Source organism: Oncorhynchus tshawytscha, linkage group LG16 (genome assembly GCF_018296145.1).
Source record: "Oncorhynchus tshawytscha isolate Ot180627B linkage group LG16, Otsh_v2.0, whole genome shotgun sequence".
Taxonomy (NCBI): Eukaryota; Metazoa; Chordata; class Actinopteri; order Salmoniformes; family Salmonidae; genus Oncorhynchus; species Oncorhynchus tshawytscha.
Window position 1 is genome coordinate 5,073,662 of NC_056444.1, and position 21,787 is coordinate 5,095,448.

General features: G+C 43.3%; 1 protein-coding gene across 2 annotated transcripts in view; it reads left to right on the forward strand.

The window, feature by feature from the left end:
* The window catches only part of LOC112236354 (transient receptor potential cation channel subfamily A member 1-like), a 76,341-nt gene that overhangs the window by 20,779 nt on the left and 33,775 nt on the right, over window positions 1-21,787 (forward strand). For both annotated transcript variants that reach the window (XM_042298693.1, XM_042298694.1), the window contains exons 7-11: window positions 1,305-1,450; window positions 7,532-7,668; window positions 13,005-13,053; window positions 13,422-13,521; window positions 13,814-13,914. In XM_042298693.1, coding sequence (XP_042154627.1) covers window positions 1,305-1,450; window positions 7,532-7,668; window positions 13,005-13,053; window positions 13,422-13,521; window positions 13,814-13,914 — 533 coding nt within the window. The remainder of the gene's footprint in view (window positions 1-1,304; window positions 1,451-7,531; window positions 7,669-13,004; window positions 13,054-13,421; window positions 13,522-13,813; window positions 13,915-21,787) is intronic.

Genomic DNA, 21,787 nt, shown 5'->3' on the forward strand with positions numbered 1-21,787 from the left:
GCACTTTACTATTGTAAGTTTCCCCCTCATCCATTACTAGCCAGGTCAGAGATCTGTTTGTGCTTTTATCAATTTCAATGCTGTCCTTGTCAAGCCAAACATGTTAGCATGATAGCATGTTAGCATAATAGCATGTTAGCATGATAGCACAAACAGGCTAATACTCAGGGTAATCCCTTACCAATGTTACTATCTTTGTCAAAATCCAATCAAATCCAATTGTATTGGTGTACAGCTTATTATTGGTTGATTCTGATACTTTCTTATTGGAAAATCTGACCAAATTTTTCTACAAGTTTCCAAGTCGGACATTTGAGTTTCGAAGTTCTCTTGGAAGAACTTCTAAGTTCTCTACATAGTGGCCATTTTGTGTCAACATACAGGATCTTTGTTACTGACACACAGGAGCCATTTGGTGTCAACATACAGGATCTTTGTTACTGACACACAGGAGCCATTTGGTGTCAACATACAGGATCTTTGTTACTGACACACAGGAGCCATTTGGTGTCAACATACAGGATCTTTGTTACTGACACACAGGAGCCATTTTGTGTCAATATACAGGATCTTTGTTACTGACACACAGGTGCCATTTTGTGTCAATATACAGGATCTTTGTTACTGATATACGGGAACCATTTGGTGCCTAAATGTTCATCTAGGGAGCCACACAAACCAGAGACCTCAGCACAGACACACTGTTTACCTAACCTGGGAGGTCTGCAGCTGAGTCATACATAACAGGACGCTGGTGTGTTTAGTACAACAGCAAAATATTTGTGAAGCTCCTGTCGTTGTCAGTTTTGGACCAAACGGGAATTGATATTCTTTAGACCAGGCAGACAGACAGACAGACAGACAGACAGACAGACAGGCAGGCAGGCAGGCAGGCAGGCAGGCAGGCAGGCAGGCAGACAGACAGACAGACAGACAGACAGACAGACAGACAGACAGACAGACAGACAGACAGACAGACAGACAGACAGACAGACAGACAGACAGACAGACAGACAGACAGACAGACAGACAGACAGACAGACAGACAGACAGACAGACAGACAGACAGATGGCAGGACTAAGGGGAACAACCTTTTGAGTTATTAATTTGAACAGAATATACCATAATGCGTCAGAGATTCAACTCAATACATCTGTCCACTTAGGTCTCAATAGTCCTTATTCAAGGAAAGGAGATGAGGAAAGGAAACCACTTTAGATGATGAGCTCTCTGCATGTAGCATCCTGTCCAGGGGGGTGTACTTGTACATAACTCTGCCTGTGTGTTTTGTTTTTTTTTCCAGGAGAGGAGATGGGTCATTCCATAGAGGAACACATTAATTTCCTGGATAAGTCATACAATAGTCCACTTCACCTGGCGGTCAGGGGAGGCAACGTGGACATCATCGAGTTCTGCATTCACAAAGGAGCCAAGATCGACCAACAACAGGTACATTAGGATGGGGTGGCAGGTAGCCTAGGGGTTAGTAAGCAGCAGGTAGCCTAGTGGTTAGAGCGTTGGACTAGTAACCAGCAGGTAGCCTAGTGGTTAAAGCATTGGACTAGTTACCAGCAGGTAGCCTAGTGGTTAGAGCATTGGACTAGTTACCAGCAGGTAGCCTAGTGGTTACAGTGTTGGACTAGTAACCAGCAGGTAACCTAGTGGTTAAAGCATTGGACTAGTAACCAGCAGGTAGCCTAGTGGTTAAAGCATTGGACTAGTTACCAGCAGGTAGCCTAGTGGTTAGAGCATTGGACTAGTTACCAGCAGGTAGCCTAGTGGTTAGAGCATTGGACTAGTTACCAGCAGGTAGCCTAGTGGTTACAGTGTTGGACTAGTAACCAGCAGGTAACCTAGTGGTTAAAGCATTGGACTAGTAACCAGCAGGTAGCCTAGTGGTTAGAGCGTTGGACTAGTAAGCAGCAGGTAGCCTAGTGGTTAGAGCGTTGGACTAGTAACCAGCAGGTAGCCTAGTGGTTAAAGCATTGGACTAGTAACCAGCAGGTAGCCTAGTGGTTAGAGTGTTGGACTAGTAACCAGCAGGTAGCCTAGTGGTTAAAGCATTGGACTAGTAACCAGCAGGTAGCCTAGTGGTTAAAGCATTGGACTAGTAAGCAGCAGGTAGCCTAGTGGTTAGAGTGTTGGACTAGTAACCAGCAGGTAGCCTAGTGGTTAAAGCATTGGACTAGTAACCAGCAGGTAGCCTAGTGGTTAGAGCGTTGGACTAGTAAGCAGCAGGTAGCCTAGTGGTTAGAGCGTTGGACTAGTAACCAGCAGGTAGCCTAGTGGTTAAAGCATTGGACTAGTAAGCAGCAGGTAGCCTAGTGGTTAGAGTGTTGGACTAGTAACCAGCAGGTAGCCTAGTGGTTAAAGCATTGGACTAGTAACCAGCAGGTAGCCTAGTGGTTAGAGCGTTGGACTAGTAAGCAGCAGGTAGCCTAGTGGTTAGAGTGTTGGACTAGTAACCAGCAGGTAGCCTAGTGGTTAGAGTGTTGGACTAGTTACCAGCAGGTAGCCTAGTGGTTAGAGTGTTGGACTAGTAAGCAGCAGTGAAAGTTTGCAAGATCGAATCCCTGAGCTGACAAGGTAAAAGTCTGTTGTTCTGCCCCTGAACAGGCAGTTAACCCACTGTTCCTAGGCCATCATTGAAAACAAGAATTTGTTCTTAACTGACTTGCCTAGTTAAATAAAGGTCAAATAAATAAAAAACAAAGACAGTGGTTGTTTCAGTCACCATTATTTGAATAAATATCAGCCTATTACAGCCATATTTCAGTCAACCGAAATACAATAAATTATCAAAAAGTTTCCCGAATCTAGTAGCTACCAAACGGACAACTCAAATCATGAAGTTTCTTGGGTTTTTGATAATAATTTCTCCCACTTTGGACATTTAATTTAAATAGAATCGTATTTACAAAAGGGGATTTTTGCTTTGCACATGTAGACCTCTTTACAGGAAACGGATCTCCTTAGGATCTTAGGATCTTCAAATGGCACCCTTTTCCCTATATAGTGCACTACTTTTGAAGAGGGACTTATTAACCCTGGTGAATAAGTGCACTTTTAAGGGAATAGGGTGTCATTAAGGACTCAACTCCAGATCAGATGCAGGACCAGAAGTCTATAGAGTCCAGACAGACAGAAATAGCCCCTGATAATAATAACTTCCACATCCTGTGCTGACCTCCACTTCCTGTACTCTACTGAACTCCACTTCCTGTACTGTACTGATCTCCACGTCCTGTACTGAACTGACCTCCACTTCCTGTACTGTACTGACCTCCACCTCCTGTACTGATCTCCACTTCCTGTACTGTACTGACCTCCACTTCCTGTACTGTACTGACCTCCACTTCCTGTACTGTACTGATCTCCACTTCCTGTACTGTACTGACCACCACTTATTAATGTACTGTACTAGCCTCCACTTCCTGTACTGTACTGACCTCCACTTCCTGTACTGAACTGACCTCCACTTATTAGTGTACTGAACTGACCTCCACTTATTAATGTACTGTACTGACCTCCACTTATTAATGTACTGTACTGACCTCCACTTATTAATGTACTGTACTGACCTCCACTTATTAATGTACTGAACTGACCTCCACTTATTAATGTACTGAATTGACCTCCACTTATTCATGTACTGATCTCCACTTCCTGTACTGTACTGACCTCCACTTCCTGTACTGTACTGACCTCCACTTCCTGTACTGAACTGACCTCCAATATTTATGTACTGAACTGACCTCCACTTATTAATGTACTGTCCTCCACTTCCTGTACTGAACTGACCTCCACTTCCTGTACTGACCTCCACTTCCTGTACTGAACTGACCTCCACTTCCTGTACTGAACTGACCTCCACGTCCTGCACTGAACTGACCTCCACGTCCTGCACTGAACTGACCTCCACGTCCTGCACTGAACTGACCTCCACTTCCTGTAGTGACCTCCACTTCCTGTACTGACCTCCACTTCCTGTACTGTGCTGACCTCCACTTCCTGTACTGTACTGACCTCCACTTATTAATGTATTGTACTGACCTCCACTTATTAATGTACTGAATTGACCTCAACTTATTAATGTACTGTACTGAGCTCCACTTCCTGTACTGTACTGACCTCCACTTCCTGTACTGTACTGACCTCCACTTCCTCTACTGAACTAACCTCCACTTCCTGTACTGAACTGACCTCCACTTCCTGTACTGAACTCCACTTCCTGTACTGTACTGACCTTCACTTATTAATGTACTGTACTGACCTCCACTTATTAATGTACTGTACTGACCTCCACTTATTAATGTGCTGATGTGACCTCCACTTATTAATGTACTGAACTGACCTCCACTTATTAATGTACTGAATTGACCTCCACTTATTAATGTACTGAACTGACCTCCACTTATTAATGTGCTGATGTGACCTCCACTTATTAATGTACTGAATTGACCTCCACTTATTAATGTACTGACCTCCACTTCCTGTACTGTACTGAGCTCGACTTCCTGTACTGTACTTGACTCCACTTCCTGTACTGAACTAACCTCCACTTCCTGTACTGAACTGACCTCCACTTCCTGTACTGAACTCCACTTCCTGTACTGTACTGAACTCCACTTATTAATGTACTGAACTGACCTCCACTTATTAATGTACTGTACTGACCTCCACTTATTAATGTACTGTACTGACCTCCACTTATTAATGTACTGAACTGACCTCCACTTCCTGTACTGAACTGACCTCCACTTCCTGAACTGTACTGTATGTGGTGTGGAGGTGAGGACGGTGACCTCTGCTCTGCTCTGCTTCCATCACGTGGACTGGGAGATGTTTCGTATTGCGTCAGACAACAACATTGACGAATACGCTGATTCGGTGTGCGAGTTCATTAGAACGTGCGTTGAAGATGTCGTTCCCATAGCAACGATTAAAACATTCCCTAACCAGAAACCGTGGATTGATGGCAGCATTCGTGTGAAACTGAAAGCGCGAACCACTGCTTTTAATCAGGGCAAGGTGTCTGGTAACATGACCGAATAAAAACAGTGCAGCTATTCCCTCCGCAAGGCTATCAAACAAGCTAAGCGTCAGTACAGAGACAAAGTAGAATCTCAATTCAACGGCTCAGACACAAGAGGCATGTGGCAGGGTCTACAGTCAATCACGGACTACAGGAAGAAATCCAGCCCAGTCACGGACCAGGATGTCTTGATCCCAGGCAGACTAAATAACTTTTTTGCCCGCTTTGAGGACAATACAGTGCCCCTGACACGGCCTGCAACGAAAACATTCGGTCTCTCCTTCACTGCAGCCGAGGTGAGTAAGACATTTAAACGTGTTAACCCTCGCAAGGCTGCAGGCCCAGACGGCATCCCCAGCCGCCCCCTCAGAGCATGCGCAGACCAGCTGGCTGGTGTGTTTACGGACATATTCAATCAATCCCTATACCAGTCTGCTGTTCCCACATGCTTCAAGAGGACCACCATTGTTCCTGTTCCCAAGAAAGCTAAGGTAACTGAGCTAAACGACTACCGCCCGTAGCACTCACATCCGTCATCATGAAGTGCTTTGAGAGACTAGTCAAGGACCTTATCACCTCCACCCCACCTGACACCCTAGACCCACTCCAATTTGCTTACCGCCCAAATAGGTCCACAGACGATGCAATCTCAACCACACTGCACACTGCCCTAACCCATCTGGACAAGAGGAATACCTATGTGAGAATGCTGTTCATCGACTACAGCTCGGCATTCAACACCATAGTACCCTCCAAGCTCGTCATCAAGCTCGAGACCCTGGGTCTCGACCCCGCCCTGTGCAACTGGGTACTGGACTTCCTGACGGGCCGCCCCCAGGTAGTGAGGGTAGGCAACAACATCTCCTCCCCGCTGATCCTCAACACTGGGGCCCCACAAGGGTGCGTTCTGAGCCCTCTCCTGTACTCCCTGTTCACCCACGACTGCGTGGCCACGCACACCTCCAACTCAATCACCAACTCAATCATCATCATTTGCGGACGACACAACAGTGGTAAGCTTGATTACCAACAACGACGAGACGGCCTACAGGGAGGAGGTGAGGGCCCTCGGAGTGTGGTGTCAGGAAAATAACCTCACATTCAACGTCAACAAAACTAAGGAGATGATTGTGGACTTCAGGAAACAGCAGAGGGAACACCCCCTATCCACATCGATGGAACAGTAGTGGAGAGGGTAGCAAGTTTTAAGTTCCTCGGCATACACATCACAGACAAACTGAATTGGTCCACTCACACAGACAGCATCGTGAAGAAGGCGCAGCAGCGCCTCTTCAACCTCAGGAGGCTGAAGAAATTCGGCTTGTCACCAAAAGCACTCACAAACTTCTACAGATGCACAATCGAGAGCATCCTGGCGGGCTGTATCACCGCCTGGTACGGCAACTGCTCCGCCCTCAACCGTAAGGCTCTCCAGAGGGTAGTGAGGTCTGCACAACGCATCACCGGGGCAAACTATCTGCCCTCCAGGACACCTACACCACCCGATGCTACAGGAAGGCCATAAAGATCATCAAGGACATCAACCACCCGAGCCACTGCCTGTTCACCCCGCTATCATCCAGAAGGCGAGGTCAGTACAGGTGCATCAAAGCTGGGACCGAGAGACTGAAAAACAGCTTCTATCTCAAGGCCATCAGACTGTTAAACAGCCACCACTAACATTGAGTGGCTGCTGCCAACACACTGACAATGACACTGACTCTACTCCAGCCACTTTAAAAATGGGAATTGATGGGAAATGATGTAAATATATCACTAGCCACTTTAAACAATGCTACCTTATATAATGTTACTTACTCATTATTCATCTCATATGCATACGTATATACTGTACTCTATATCATCTACTGCATCCTTATGTAATACATGTATCACTAGCCACTTTATCTATGCCACTTTGTTTACATACTCATCTCATATGTATATACTGTACTCGATATCATCTACTGTATCTTGCCTATGCTGCTCTGTACCATCACTCATTCATATATCCTTATGTACATATTATTTATCCCCTTACACTGTGTATAAGACAGTAGTTTTGGAATTGTTAGTTAGGTTACTTGTTGGTTATTACTGCATTGTCGGAACTAGAAGCACAAGCATTTCGCTACACTCGCATTAACATCTGCTAACCATGTGTATGTGACAAATAAAATTTGATTTGATGATTTGATTTGATTTGCTCCTGCTATTCATGCATTTCTCATTAAGTATTTTCCCCGTCTCTCTATGACATACACTGTACATCCCACCGGAGATGCCTATCTCTATTTGACTCTCTCTTCACTCTCTGTCTATGAGATGTACTGTAGCATGCATGGTTTCACATACACAAGTAGAAACATGGAAAATAGGTCTGTGTTTTCTGAAATGTTTGTCACATTTCTGTGTCTGAAATTCCATGATACACAAAACCAGTGTGTGTGTGTGTGTGTGTGTGTGTGTGTGTGTGTGTGTGTACTGTTCTCCAGGTGGACCGGTCCACAGCTCTACATTTTGCCTGTTCCCAGGGAGCTACAGACGCAGTTAAACTGATGCTGTCCTCCTACAGCAGACTGGACAGCATCATTAACCTGCCTGATGGAGCCTGCCAGACACCTCTACACAGGTGGGAGACTTTTCTTTCATTCATTTATTCCTTCGTTCATTTATTCCTTCATTCATTCATCCATTTTAATGTTATTTTGTTCATATATTTATTAGACTCATTAAATGATCCATGATAACCAGACATCCAGACATTCTATTCCATTGTCAACAGAACCAAGCATTGCTCATTAAAAATGAACCATGATAACCAGACATCCAGACATTCTATTCCATTGTCAACAGAACCAAGCATTGCTCATTAAAAATGATCCATGATAACCAGACATCCAGACATTCTATTCCATTGTCAACAGAACCAAGCATTGCTCATTAAAAATGATCCATGATAACCAGACATCCAGACATTCTATTCCATTGTCAACAGAACCAAGCATTGCTCATTAAAAATGAACCATGAATCACGGAGTTAATGGACTGTGACCTCACAACTAGCCTAATACCTATGTTTGTGCCCCAAAATGGCACCCTATTCCCTAATTTAGTGCACTACTTTTGAGTGTGCCATTTAGGATGCATAACCCTAGTTGTACCTCTTGTCCTTAGTCTTTATGACCCGTAACCACGGTAACCTGTTGTGTGTGGGTGTGTGTGTGTGTGCGCGTGTGTGTGTGTGTGTGTGTGTGTGTGTGTGTGTGTGTGTGTGTGTGTGTGTGTGTGTGTGTGTGTGTGTGTGTGTGTGTGTGTGTGTGTGTGTGTGTGTGTGTGTAAAGAGGGAAAATGACTCCGTAACACCTGGTTAATACCCACATCATAACTACCGTCATAAAAAAAAGTGAATGATACGTAGAAAAAGGGCAATGTGAAGAAAGTATGGCTGGGTTTTTAATATTACTGATCATAAAAGAAATGCCTCAGTCTCACATCTCCTCTGTATCTAACAGCTATGTGTGTTGGCACAGGAAGCCACAGTAAGTACACTGGAAAGGGAACAGCTTTTTAAATATTTAGCTGTTTTAGACTGTAAACTACCAATTATGAACCCGTTAACAAATCCAGTCTGAAAGTCAATGGAAAATCAAACCCTCATTATACTATTAACTTCATATCTACATTTGATCAATCTAATAAACTGGTCATTATGTAGTGTAGAAAGATAATGAGTTAGAATGGACATCTCAATATTCAACTAGGCTAGTGTCCTGGGATGTCACCTGTCCACTTCAAGGGAAGGAGGTGAGTGGAGGAAGCCACTTCAAGGAAAGGAGATGAGTGGAGAAAGCCACTTTAGACTATATAGGATTTACCGAATCATTGGATACTCTGACCCCTGGGCTTCTGAACTTTGACCTTTAAAGCCTTGCCCTCGCTTACTGTCCATCTTCTGGACGACCCTGGGTTGTTTTGATCACGCGGACTGGGATGTTCCGTGTAGCCTCGGATAATAACATTGATGTATACACACTGTATGACTGTATGAAGGTAGGAACACGGTTACTGAGTTTATCATAGGGGATGTTGTTCCCACTGTGACTAGTAAAACCTACCCAAACCAGAAAACGTGGATAGATGGCAGCATTCGCACAAAACTGAAAAGCGCAAACCACTGCATTTTTCCATGGCAAGGTGACTGGGAATACGGTTGAATACAAACAATGTAGGTAGGTATTCCCTTCGTAAGACAATCAAACAAGCAAAACATCAGTACAGAGACAAAGTGGAGTTGCAATTCAACGGCTCAGACACGAGACGCATGTGGCAGGCTCTACAGACAATCACAGATTACAAAGGGAAAACCAGCCACGTCGCGGATATCGATATCTGGCTCGCCTGCTTTGAAGATAACACAGTGCCATTGACATGGCCCGCTCCCAAGGACCGTGGGTTCTCATTCTCTGTGGCCGATGTAAGACATTTAGTGTGTTAACCATCGCAAGGCTGCCGGCCCAGACGGCATCTTTAGCCACGTCCTCAGAGCATGCGCAGACCAGCTGGCTGGAGTGTTTACGGATATATTTAATCTCTTTCTATCCCAGTCTGCAGTCCCTGCTTGCTTCAAGATGTCCACCATTGTTCCTGTACCCAAGAAAGCAAAAGGTAACATCGCACTGCACACTGCCCCATCCCACCTGGACAAGAGGAATACCTATGTAAGAATGTAGTTCATTGACTAAAGCACAACCTTCAACACCATAGTACCCTCCAAGCTCATCATTAAGCTTGTGGCTCTGGGTCTGAACCCCGCACTGTGCAACCGGGTCCTGGACTTCCTGATGGGCCGCCCCCAGGTGGTGAAGGTAGGAAACAACCCCCTCCACTTCACTGATCCTCAACACAGGGGCCCTTCAAGCGTGCGTGCTCAGCCCCCTCCTGTACTCCCTGTTCACCCATGACTGTGTGGCCACACACTCCAACTCAGTCATCAAGTTTGCAAAGGACGCAACCATATTTGGCCTGATTACCAACAATGACGAGACAGCCTACAGTGAGGAGGAGAGGGCCCTGGTGGAGGAAAATAACCTCTTCCTCAAAGTAAAAAAAACAAAGGAGCTGATTGTGGAGCACACCCCTATACACATTGGCGGTAGTGGAGAAGGTACGTCCAACCGGTTTCGAAACCACAGCCCACGTGTCACCACGCCGACATCCACATCTGGCTTCTTGACCTGTGGGATGGTCTAGGGGGGAGACTGGCTGCCAAGTGGGTGGGCATATGCCCTTCCAGGCCCAACCGTGGCTGCACGCCTGCCCAGTCAAGTGAAATCCATAGATTGGGGTCTAATGAATTGATTTCAAATTAAAAATCTTTGAAATTGTAGGATGTTGCGTTTACATTTTTTTATTTATTTATTGGAAAGTATTCAGACCCCTTGACTTTTTCCACTTTTTGTTATGCTACAGCCTTATTCTAGAATGGATTAAATCATTTGTTTTCCTCATCAATCTACACACAATATCCAATAGTGACAAAGCAAAAACAGGTTTTTGACATTTCTGCAAATGTATAAATAAAAGAGATGGAAATATTACATTTACATTTAGTGGTCAGACACTTTACTCGGCGATTACAGCCTTGAGTTTCCTTGGGTATGACGCTACAAGATTGGCACACCTGTATTTGGAGAGATTCTCCCATTCTTCTCTGCAGATCCTCTCAAGCTCTGTCAGGTTGGAAGGGGAGCGTTGCTGCACAGCTATTTTCTGGTCTCTCCAGAGATATTTGATCGAGTTCAAGCTGGCTCACTCAAGGACATTCAGAGACTTGTTTCCAAAGCCACTCCTGCGTTGTCTTGGCTTTGTACTTAGGGTCGTTGTCCTTTTGGAAGGTGAACCTTCGCCTGAGTCTGAGGTCCTGAGTGCTCTGAAGCAGGTTTTCATCAAGGATCTCTCTCTACTTTGCTCGGTTCATCTTTGCCTCAATCCTGACAAGTCTCACAGTCCCTGCTGCTGAAAAACATTCCCACAGCATGATGCTGCCACCACCATGCTTCACCGTAGGGATGGTGCCAGGTTTCCTCCAGACGTGAAACTTGATATTCAGGCCAAAGAGTTTAATCTTGGTTTCATCAGACCAGAACATTTTGTTTCTCATGGTCTGAGAGACCTTTAAGTGCCTTTTTCAAACTCATAGTGGGCTGTCATGTGCCTTTTACTGAGGAGTGTCTTCCATCTGGCCATTCTACCATAAAGGCCTGATTGGTGGAGTTCTGCAGCGATGGTTGTCCTTCTGGAAGGTTCTCCCATCTCCACAGAGGAACTCTAGAGCCCTAAGAGTGACCATCGGGTTCTTGGTCACCTCCCTGACCAAGGCCCTTCTCCCCCGATTGCTCAGGTGTGTGCCTTTCCAAATCATGTCCAATCAATTATATTCACCGCAGATGGACTCCAATCATGTTGTAGAAACATCTCAAGGATGATAAATGGAAACATGAGCTCAATTTCGAGGCTCAGAGCAAAGGGTCTGAATACTTATGTAAGTATGGTATTTCTGTTTTTTATTTTTAATACATTTGCAAACATTTCTAAAAAACTATTGTCACTTTGTTATTATGGGGTTTACAGTTAAAGTCAGAAGTTAACATACACTTAGGTTGGAGTCATTAAAACTCATTTTTCAACCACTACACAAATTTCTTGTTAACAAACTATAGTTTTGGCAAGTCGGTTAGGACATCTACTTTGTGCATGACACAAGTAATATGTTCAACAATTGTTTACAGACAGATTATTTCACTTATAATTCACTGTATCACAATTCCAGTGGGTCAGAAGTTTACATACACTAAGTTGACTGTGCCTTAAACAGCTTGGAATATTCCAGAAAATGATGTCATGGCTTTAGAAGCCTCTGGTAGGCTAATTGACATAATTTGAGTCAATTGGAGGTGTACCTGTGGATGTACAACAAGGCCTACCTTCAAACTCAGTGCCTCTTTGCTTGACATCATGGGGAAATCAAAAGAAATCAGTCAATATTGTAGACCTCCACAAGTCTGGTTCATCCTTGGGAGCAATTTCCAAACACCTGAAGATACCACGTTCATCTGTACAAACAATAGTACGCAAGTATAAACACCATGGGACCACGAAGCCGTCATACCGCTCAGGAAGAAGATCTGTTCTGTCTCCTAGAGATGAACCTACTTTGGTGCGAAAAGTGCAAATCAATCCCAGAACAACAGCAAAGGACCTTGTGAAGATGCTGGAGGAAACAGGTACAAAAGTATCTTTATCCACAGTAAAACGAGTCTTATATCGACATAAACCTGAAAGGCCGCTCAGCAATCAAGAAGCCACTGCTCCAAAACCGCCATAAAAAAGACAGAGTACGGTTTGCAACTGCACATGGGGACAAAGATCGTACTTTTTGGATAAATGTCCTCTTGTCTGATGAGGAATTGGCCAAAATTCAGCTTGTGGAATATAACCCGAAAGGTTTGACCCAAGGTAAACATTTTAAAGGCAATGCTACCAAATACTAATTGAGTGAATGTAAACTTCTGACCCACTGGGATTGTGATGAAAGAAATAAAAGCTGAAATAAAATCATTCTCTCTACTATTATTCTGACATTTCACATTCTTAAAATAAAATGGTGATCCTAACTGACCGACAGGGAATATTATACTCAGATTAAATGTCAGGAAAAACTGAGTTGAAATGTATTTGGCTAAGATTTAGGTCAACTTCTAACCTCAACTGTATGTGTAGATATCAGAGTTAAAAAAAATATATATATCTTTATCCATTTTAAATGTAATGTAACAAAATGTGAAAGAACTATTATTAGAATATTTTCCGAAGGCGCTGTATATTATATTATATATGTATATTGGGCAAAGGGCAGCGAACAAGAGCCTGTTTATAGCTGTGATATGATGCATGTTATTTTTACAGGGCAACTATATTTGATCACACAGAATTGGCGGAGTACCTAATTTCGAAGGTAAATACAGTACACAGGCACTCAAACACACACACACACACACACACACTCACTCACTCACACTCACACACACACACACACACACACACACACACACACACACTCACACTCACACACACACACACGAGTTGGCGGACACCTAATTTCCAAGGTAAACACACTACAAGAATATGGCCCATAAACTATCCCCTATAAGGTGCCGGTTTGAGCTTCTGCAACTGTATGGCACCCTCTTTCCTGTGTAGTGCACTACTTTTGACCAGGGCCTATGAGACCTGTTTGGCCAGGGACACTGGTCAAAAGTAGTGCACTATATAGGGAATAGGTTGCCATTTGGGACTCATCTGTATTGAATTCTGTGTTGACAGGGTGCAGACATTGACTACATAGACAGTAAGGGTCTTTCCCCCTTGCTGCTGGCTACTAACTGTGGAGCCTGGAGAACTGTGGCTCTTCTGCTGTCCAAAGGTCAGCTGTTACAGAATCAGAGTGTTTAATACTCGTTGCAGGTGGGATTGCATGGTACAATCATTGTATTAAAATTCAACATGTCCGTGGATCAAACTCAGGTTTTTAAGTGTGTGTATGTGTGTGTGTTTGTGTGTGTGTGTGTGTTTTTGTGTGTCTGTGTGTGTCTGTGTGTTTTTGTGTGTTTGTGTGTGTGTGTGTGTGTGTGTGTTTTTGTGTGTGTGTGTGTGTTTTTGTGTGTGTGTGTGTGTGTTTTTGTGTGTGTGTGTGTGTGTGTCTCTGTGTTTTTCAGGTGCCAACGTGAAAATAAAGGACCAATCAGGATGTAACTTCCTCCACCTGGCCATCCTGCAACCCAAAGGCCTCAAAAACCTCTCCGGGGACGTCTTGCAGGTACATGATGTGCTAGAAATGGGAAATACATGTTGTTATGGAAACTGATGTGTAGGAATAGGTGTTGAAATTCATTACGGTTAGGAACGAGGGTTAAGGTTGGCGCTGCAGAGAATAGGTGTTGAAATTCATTACGGTTAGGAACGAGGGTTAAGGTTGGCGCTGCAGAGAATAGGTGATGAAATTCATTACGGTTAGGGTTAGGAACGAAGGTTAAGGTTGGCGCTGCAGAGAATAGGTGATGAAATTCATTAAGGTTAGGAACGACGGTTAAGGTTGGCGCTGCAGAGAATAGGTGATGAAATTCATTAAGGTTAGGGTTAGGAACGAGGGTTAAGGTTGGCGCTGCAGAGAATAGGTGTTGAAATTCATTAAGGTTAGGAACGACGGTTAAGGTTGGCGCTGCAGAGAATAGGTGTTGAAATTCATTAAGGTTAGGAACGACGGTTAAGGTTGGCGCTGCAGAGAATAGGTGATGAAATTCATTAAGGTTAGGGTTAGGAACGAAGGTTAAGGTTGGCGCTGCAGAGAATAGGTGATGAAATTCATTAAGGTTAGGAACGAGGGTTAAGGTTGGCGCTGCAGAGAATAGGTGATGAAATTCATTAAGGTTAGGGTTAGGAACGAAGGTTAAGGTTGGCGCTGCAGAGAATAGGTGATGAAATTCATTAAGGTTAGGAACGAGGGTTAAGGTTGGCGCTGCAGAGAATAGGTGATGAAATTCATTAAGGTTAGGGTTAGGAAGGACGGTTAAGGTTGGCGCTGCAGAGAATAGGTGATGAAATTCATTAAGGTTAGGGTTAGGAACGAAGGTTAAGGTTGGCGCTGCAGAGAATAGGTGATGAAATTCATTAAGGTTAGGAACGAGGGTTAAGGTTGGCGCTGCAGAGAATAGGTGATGAAATTCATTAAGGTTAGGGTTAGGAACGAAGGTTAAGGTTGGCGCTGCAGAGAATAGGTGATGAAATTCATTAAGGTTAGGAAGGACGGTTAAGGTTGGCGCTGCAGAGAATAGGTGATGAAATTCATTAAGGTTAGGAACGAGGGTTAAGGTTGGCGCTGCAGAGAATAGGTGATGAAATTCATTAAGGTTAGGGTTAGGAACGAGGGTTAAGGTTGGCGCTGCAGAGAATAGCTGCCACCTTACGGACATTTGACCAACTCTGCTGTTTTGTGTGTTCTATGGTATTTATTTATTTTTGCCTTGTTTTTCACTACCTTGACATTTTGGCAAATAGGCCCCGTCAAGTGTTTTAGATTTATTGATTCAGAAATATAATGTCAAATATAATGTCAAAACAAACTTTTGAGACACTTATATGAGTGATAATAATTAGGTTTGTCCTATTTCACAGCTGTACAAGTGTGAATGTGATGTTTTTTCTTTACATATCTCACTGAGACTCACTCGGGCTCAAGGCCAGCGATCTGCCATTATTGACGGCGACCCTAGAGCTATTAGGGTTAAGTGCCATGGCACAGACAGATTTTTCACCTATTCGGCTAGAGACCTTGTGGATTCTGGCCCAACGCTCCAAGTCTACCTACCGCCATAAAGGCAAAAAAAAATTTTTTTTAAACACACGTTGAAATTCTTTGTCTCTTGTTGTGAAAAGCACTGCATAATGAAGAAGACATTACACCAGATTGTTGTTCCTCCAGGTCTTGAGAATTACTGTGCCAGTGTTTTGGGGGCACAGACATCAATGAAACAAACTATATACATATTTGGGACTACTGCCCACATCTGTTTTTCAACAGGACAAAAAACCCAATCACACAGAATTGCCATGTCTGGCTCTCGTGTTATGCCACAGGTGAAAGCAATTCCTAATGTCTCAGAGGGTCACCCTAGTGATCCCACGGTCATTAGTGGAACAAGGTCCCCATCTACCGGCCTTCATATGTATTGCACCTCAGGGAAATACAATGCATTCGGAAAGTATTCAGACCACAATGCTACTCTGTGCATCACAGAGCGGTTTTAATCTCCGTTTTATTGACATTGCTGTGATCAACTGCTACATCATCTACAACGAACTCCGCATACAGTGTCATCTACATCTACATACAGTGTCATCTACATCTACATACAGTGTCATCTACATCTACATACAGTTTCATCTACATACAGTGTCTTCAGAAAGTGTTCATACTACTTGACTTTTTCCACATTTTGTTTACGTTACAGCCTTATTTTAAAATGGATTAAATAGTTTGTTTTTCCTCATAAATCTACACACAATACTCCATAGTGACATCACAATACTCCATAATAGCATCACAATACTCCATAATGGCATCACAATACCCCACAGTGACATCACAATACCCCATAATGGCATCACAATAGCCCACAATGACATCACAATAGCCCACAATGACAAAGCAAAATCGTTTTTTAATTTTTTTATTAACAAATGTTTTAAAATATCACATTTACATAAGTATTCAGACTCTTTACTCAGTACTTTGTTGAAGCACCTTTGGCAATGATTACAGCCTCTGGTCTTCTTGGGTATGACACCTCCCTGACCAAGGCCCATCTCTCATGACTGCTCAGTTTCACCAGGTGGCCAGCGCATGAAAGAGTCTTGGTTGTTCTAAACTTCTTCTATGTTCTTGAATGGCCCAGCCAGAATTCGGACTTGAACCCGATCAAACATCTATGGAGAGAACTGAAAATAGCTGTGCAGCGAAGTTCCACGTCCAGCCTGATAGAGCTTAAGAGGATCTTAAGAAAAGAATGGAAGAAACTCCCCAAATACAGGTGTGCCAATCTTGTAGCGTCATACCCAAGAAGACTCTAGGCTGTAATCGCTGCCAAAGGTACTTCAACAGAGTACTGAGTAAAGGGTCTGACCACTTATGTAAATGTGACATTTCCATCTCTTTATTTATACATTTGCAGAAATTTCAAAAACCTGTTTTTGCTTTGTCACTATATTGGGTATTGTGTGTAGATTGATGAGGAAAACAAACTATTTAATCCATTTTAGAATAAGGTTGTAATGTAACAAAATGTGGAAAAAGTCAAGGGTTATGAATACATTTCAAAAGCCGAAAATCCTTAATTTCCTACATTTATACTTTTTTTACATTATTTCACTGAATGAACCCCCTTTAACCATCTCATTCAGCTCATTCAGACGACTTTACCATTAGGTAAACAGTACGATTATTAAATGACTTGTATGTTACCATTATCAACACAGTAAAGAGTAAATGTTTTTTAAATTAACCAAATATCACACAGTACATCTTTTTCCAAATTATACCACAATTTTAAAGTAGGCAAGTCAGTTAAGAACAAATTCTTATTTTCTATGACGGCCTACGAACAACTGCCTCTGTTGCTTTGTTCAGGGGCAGAACCACAGCTTTTTACCTTGTCAGCTCGGGGATTGGTAACAACAGCTGGTGAGCGATCTCTAATGTTAAGGAAGTCTCAAGGTTTTGCTAGCTTGAGGTAGATTATCTCAAGATGCTGGCTCTAAAAAAACACTCAACGAGCTGTATCAGGCCATAAGCAAACAAGAAAATGTGCTCCTAGTGACTGATTTTAATGCAGGGAAACTGGAATCAGCATCAGCAATTTTACCAGCAGGTCACCTGTGTAACCAGAGGGGAATAAACTCTTAAACACCTTTACTCCACACACAGAAATGCATACAAAGCTCTCCCTCGCCCTCCATTTGGCCAATCTAACCATAAATCTATCCTCCTGATTCCTGTTTACAAGCAAAAACTCAAACAGGAAGTACAAGTGGTCCGATGAAGTGGATTTTCAACTACAGGATTGTTTCAATAGCACCAGAATTCATCCGATAACATCGTTTACCACATCAGTTACTGGCTTTACTGTACGTACATATCACAACCAGAAGCCATGGATTACAGGCAACATCCACACTGAGCTAAAGGGCTAGAGCTGCCTCTTTCAAGGAGCAGGACACTAATCCAGACTCTTATAAGAAATCCCGCTACGACCTCCGACGAGACATCAAACTGTCAAAACGTCAATACAGGACTAAGATCAAATCCTGCTATGACACTCGTCGGATGTGGCAGGGCTTGCAAACTATCACGAATTACAAAGGGAAATCCAGCTGCGAGCTGCCCCGGCAAGCAGCACTGAACCATGCATGAGAGCACCAGCTGTTCCGAACGACTGTGTGATCTCACACTCCGTAGCCAATCTGAGTAAGACCTTTAAGCAGGTTAACATTCACAAGGCCTCAGGGCTAGACGGTTTATCAGGACGCATACTCAGAGAATGCACTGACCAGCTGGCCTCTCCCTGAGCCAGTCTGTAATATTATACTATTATACTCAGAGCATGCTCTAACCAACTGGCAAGTGTCTTCACTGACATTTTCAAACTCTCCCTGACCCAGTCTGTAATATCTACATGTTTCAAGCAGACCATAATAGTCCCTGTGTCAAAGAATGCCAACATAAACTGAGGGCCGAGCACGCATCCATACACATTGACTGGGATGCAGTAGAGCGGGTCGAGACTTTCAAATTCCTTGGTGTCCACATCACTAACGATTTATCATGGATCTCACACACACCAACACTGTCATAAAGAAGGCATGATAACACCTCTTCCTTCCAGGAGTCTTAAAAGATTTGGCATGGGCCAGAACCCTGAACAGCTTCTATCCCAAAGACATGAATGTTGAACAAGACTGCTAAATAGTTAGTCAAATAGTTCAACAATAGCTACCCAGACTATCTGCATTGACCCTTTTTTGCACTAACTCCTTTGACTCATCACATACACTGCTGTTACCTGTTTATTATTTATCCTGTTGCCTAGTCACTTTATGTCTACCTATATTGTACACAGTTACCTTAATTACCTCGTACACTGCTCATTGACATACTGGTACTCGGTACTGGTACCCCGTCTACATAGCCAAGTTATCGCTAGTCATTGTTTATTTATTCCTTTTGTTAATATCTTTCTATTAGTTTTCTCTTTTTACTTCTCTCTGTATTGTTGGGGAAGGTCCGTAATTAAAGCATTTCACTGTTAGTCTACCACCTGTTGTTTACGGAGCATTTCACTGTTAGTCTACCACCTGTTGTTTACGGAGCATTTCACTGTTAGTCTACCACCTGTTGTTTACCAAGCATTTCACTGTTAGTCTACCACCTGTTGTTTACGGAGCATTTCACTGTTAGTCTACCACCTGTTGTTTACCAAGCATTTCACTGTTAGTCTACCACCTGTTGTTTACGGAGCATTTCACTGTTAGTCTACCACCTGTTGTTTACCAAGCATTTCACTGTTAGTCTACCACCTGTTGTTTACGGAGCATTTCACTGTTAGTCTACACCTGTTGTTTACGGAGCATTTCCCTGTTAGTCTACCACCTGTTGTTTACGGAGCATTTCCCTGTTAGTCTACCACCTGTTGTTTACGGAGCATTTCCCTGTTAGTCTACCACCTGTTGTTTACGGAGCATTTCACTGTTAGTCTACCACCTGTTGTTTACGGAGCATTACACTGTTAGTCTACCACCTGTTGTTTACGGAGCATTTCACTGTTAGTCTACCACCTGTTGTTTACGGAGCATTTCACTGTTAGTCTACCACCTGTTGTTTACGGAGCATTTCACTGTTAGTCTACCACCTGTTGTTTACGGAGCATTTCACTGTTAGTCTACCACCTGTTGTTTACGGAGCATTTCACTGTTAGTCTACAACCTGTTGTTTACGGAGCATTTCACTGTTAGTCTACACCTGTTGTTTACGGAGCATTTCACTGTTAGTCTACCACCTGTTGTTTACGGAGCATTTCACTGTTAGTCTACCACCTGTTGTTTACGGAGCATTTCACTGTTAGTCTACCACCTGTTGTTTACGGAGCATTTCACTGTTAGTCTACACCTGTTGTTTACGGAGCATTTCACTGTTAGTCTACCACCTGTTGTTTACGGAGCATTTCACTGTTAGTCTACCACCTGTTGTTTACGGAGCATTTCACTGTTAGTCTACACCTGTTGTTTACGGAGCATTTCACTGTTAGTCTACACCTGTTGTTTACGGAGCATTTCACTGTTAGTCTACCACCTGTTGTTTACGGAGCATTTCACTGTTAGTCTACCACCTGTTGTTTACGGAGCATTTCACTGTTAGTCTACCACCTGTTGTTTACGGAGCATTTCACTGTTAGTCTACCACCTGTTGTTTACGGAGCATTTCACTGTTAGTCTACCACCTGTTGTTTACGGAGCATTTCACTGTTAATCTACCACCTGTTGTTTACGGAGCATTTCACTGTTAGTCTACCACCTGTTAGTCTACCACCTGTTGTTTACGGAGCATTTCACTGTTAGTCTACCACCTGTTAGTCTACCACCTGTTGTTTACGGAGCATTTCACTGTTAGTCTACCACCTGTTGTTTACGGAGCATTTCACTGTTAGTCTACCACCTGTTGTTTACGGAGCATTTCACTGTTAGTCTACCACCTGTTGTTTACGGAGCATTTCACTGTTAGTCTACCACCTGTTGTTTACGGAGCATTTCACTGTTAGTCTACCACCTGTTGTTTACGGAGCATTTCACTGTTAGTCTACAACCTGTTGTTTACGGAGCATTTCACTGTTAGTCTACCACCTGTTAGTCTACCACCTGTTGTTTACGGAGCATTTCACTGTTAGTCTACCACCTGTTGTTTACGGAGCATTTCACTGTTAGTCTACCACCTGTTGTTTACGGAGCATTTCACTGTTAGTCTACACCTGTTGTTTACGGAGCATTTCACTGTTAGTCTACCACCTGTTGTTTACGGAGCATTTCACTGTTAGTCTACACCTGTTGTTTACGGAGCATTTCACTGTTAGTCTACACCTGTTGTTTACGGAGCATTTCACTGTTAGTCTACCACCTGTTGTTTACGGAGCATTTCACTGTTAGTCTACACCTGTTGTTTACGGAGCATTTCACTGTTAGTCTACCACCTGTTAGTCTACCACCTGTTGTTTACGGAGCATTTCACTGTTAGTCTACCTCCTGTTGTTTACGGAGCATTTCACTGTTAGTCTACCACCTGTTGTTTACGGAGCATTTCACTGTTAGTCTACCACCTGTTGTTTACGGAGCATTTCACTGTTAGTCTACCACCTGTTGTTTACGGAGCATTTCACTGTTAGTCTACAACCTGTTGTTTACGGAGCATTTCACTGTTAGTCTACCAGCTGTTGTTTACGGAGCATTTCACTGTTAGTCTACCACCTGTTGTTTACGGAGCATTTCACTGTTAGTCTACCACCTGTTGTTTACGGAGCATTTCACTGTTAGTCTACCACCTGTTGTTTACGGAGCATTTCACTGTTAGTCTACCACCTGTTGTTTACGGAGCATTTCACTGTTAGTCTACCACCTGTTGTTTACGGAGCATTTCACTGTTAGTCTACCACCTGTTGTTTACGGAGCATTTCACTGTTAGTCTACAACCTGTTGTTTACGGAGCATTTCGCTGTTAGTCTACCACCTGTTGTTTACGGAGCATTTCACTGTTAGTCTACCACCTGTTGTTTACGGAGCATTTCACTGTTAGTCTACCACCTGTTGTTTACGGAGCATTTCACTGTTAGTCTACAACCTGTTGTTTACGGAGCATTTCACTGTTAGTCTACACCTGTTGTTTACGGAGCATTTCACTGTTAGTCTACCACCTGTTGTTTACGGAGCATTTCACTGTTAGTCTACCACCTGTTGTTTACGGAGCATTTCACTGTTAGTCTACCACCTGTTGTTTACGGAGCATTTCACTGTTAGTCTACACCTGTTGTTTACGGAGCATTTCACTGTTAGTCTACCACCTGTTGTTTACGGAGCATTTCACTGTTAGTCTA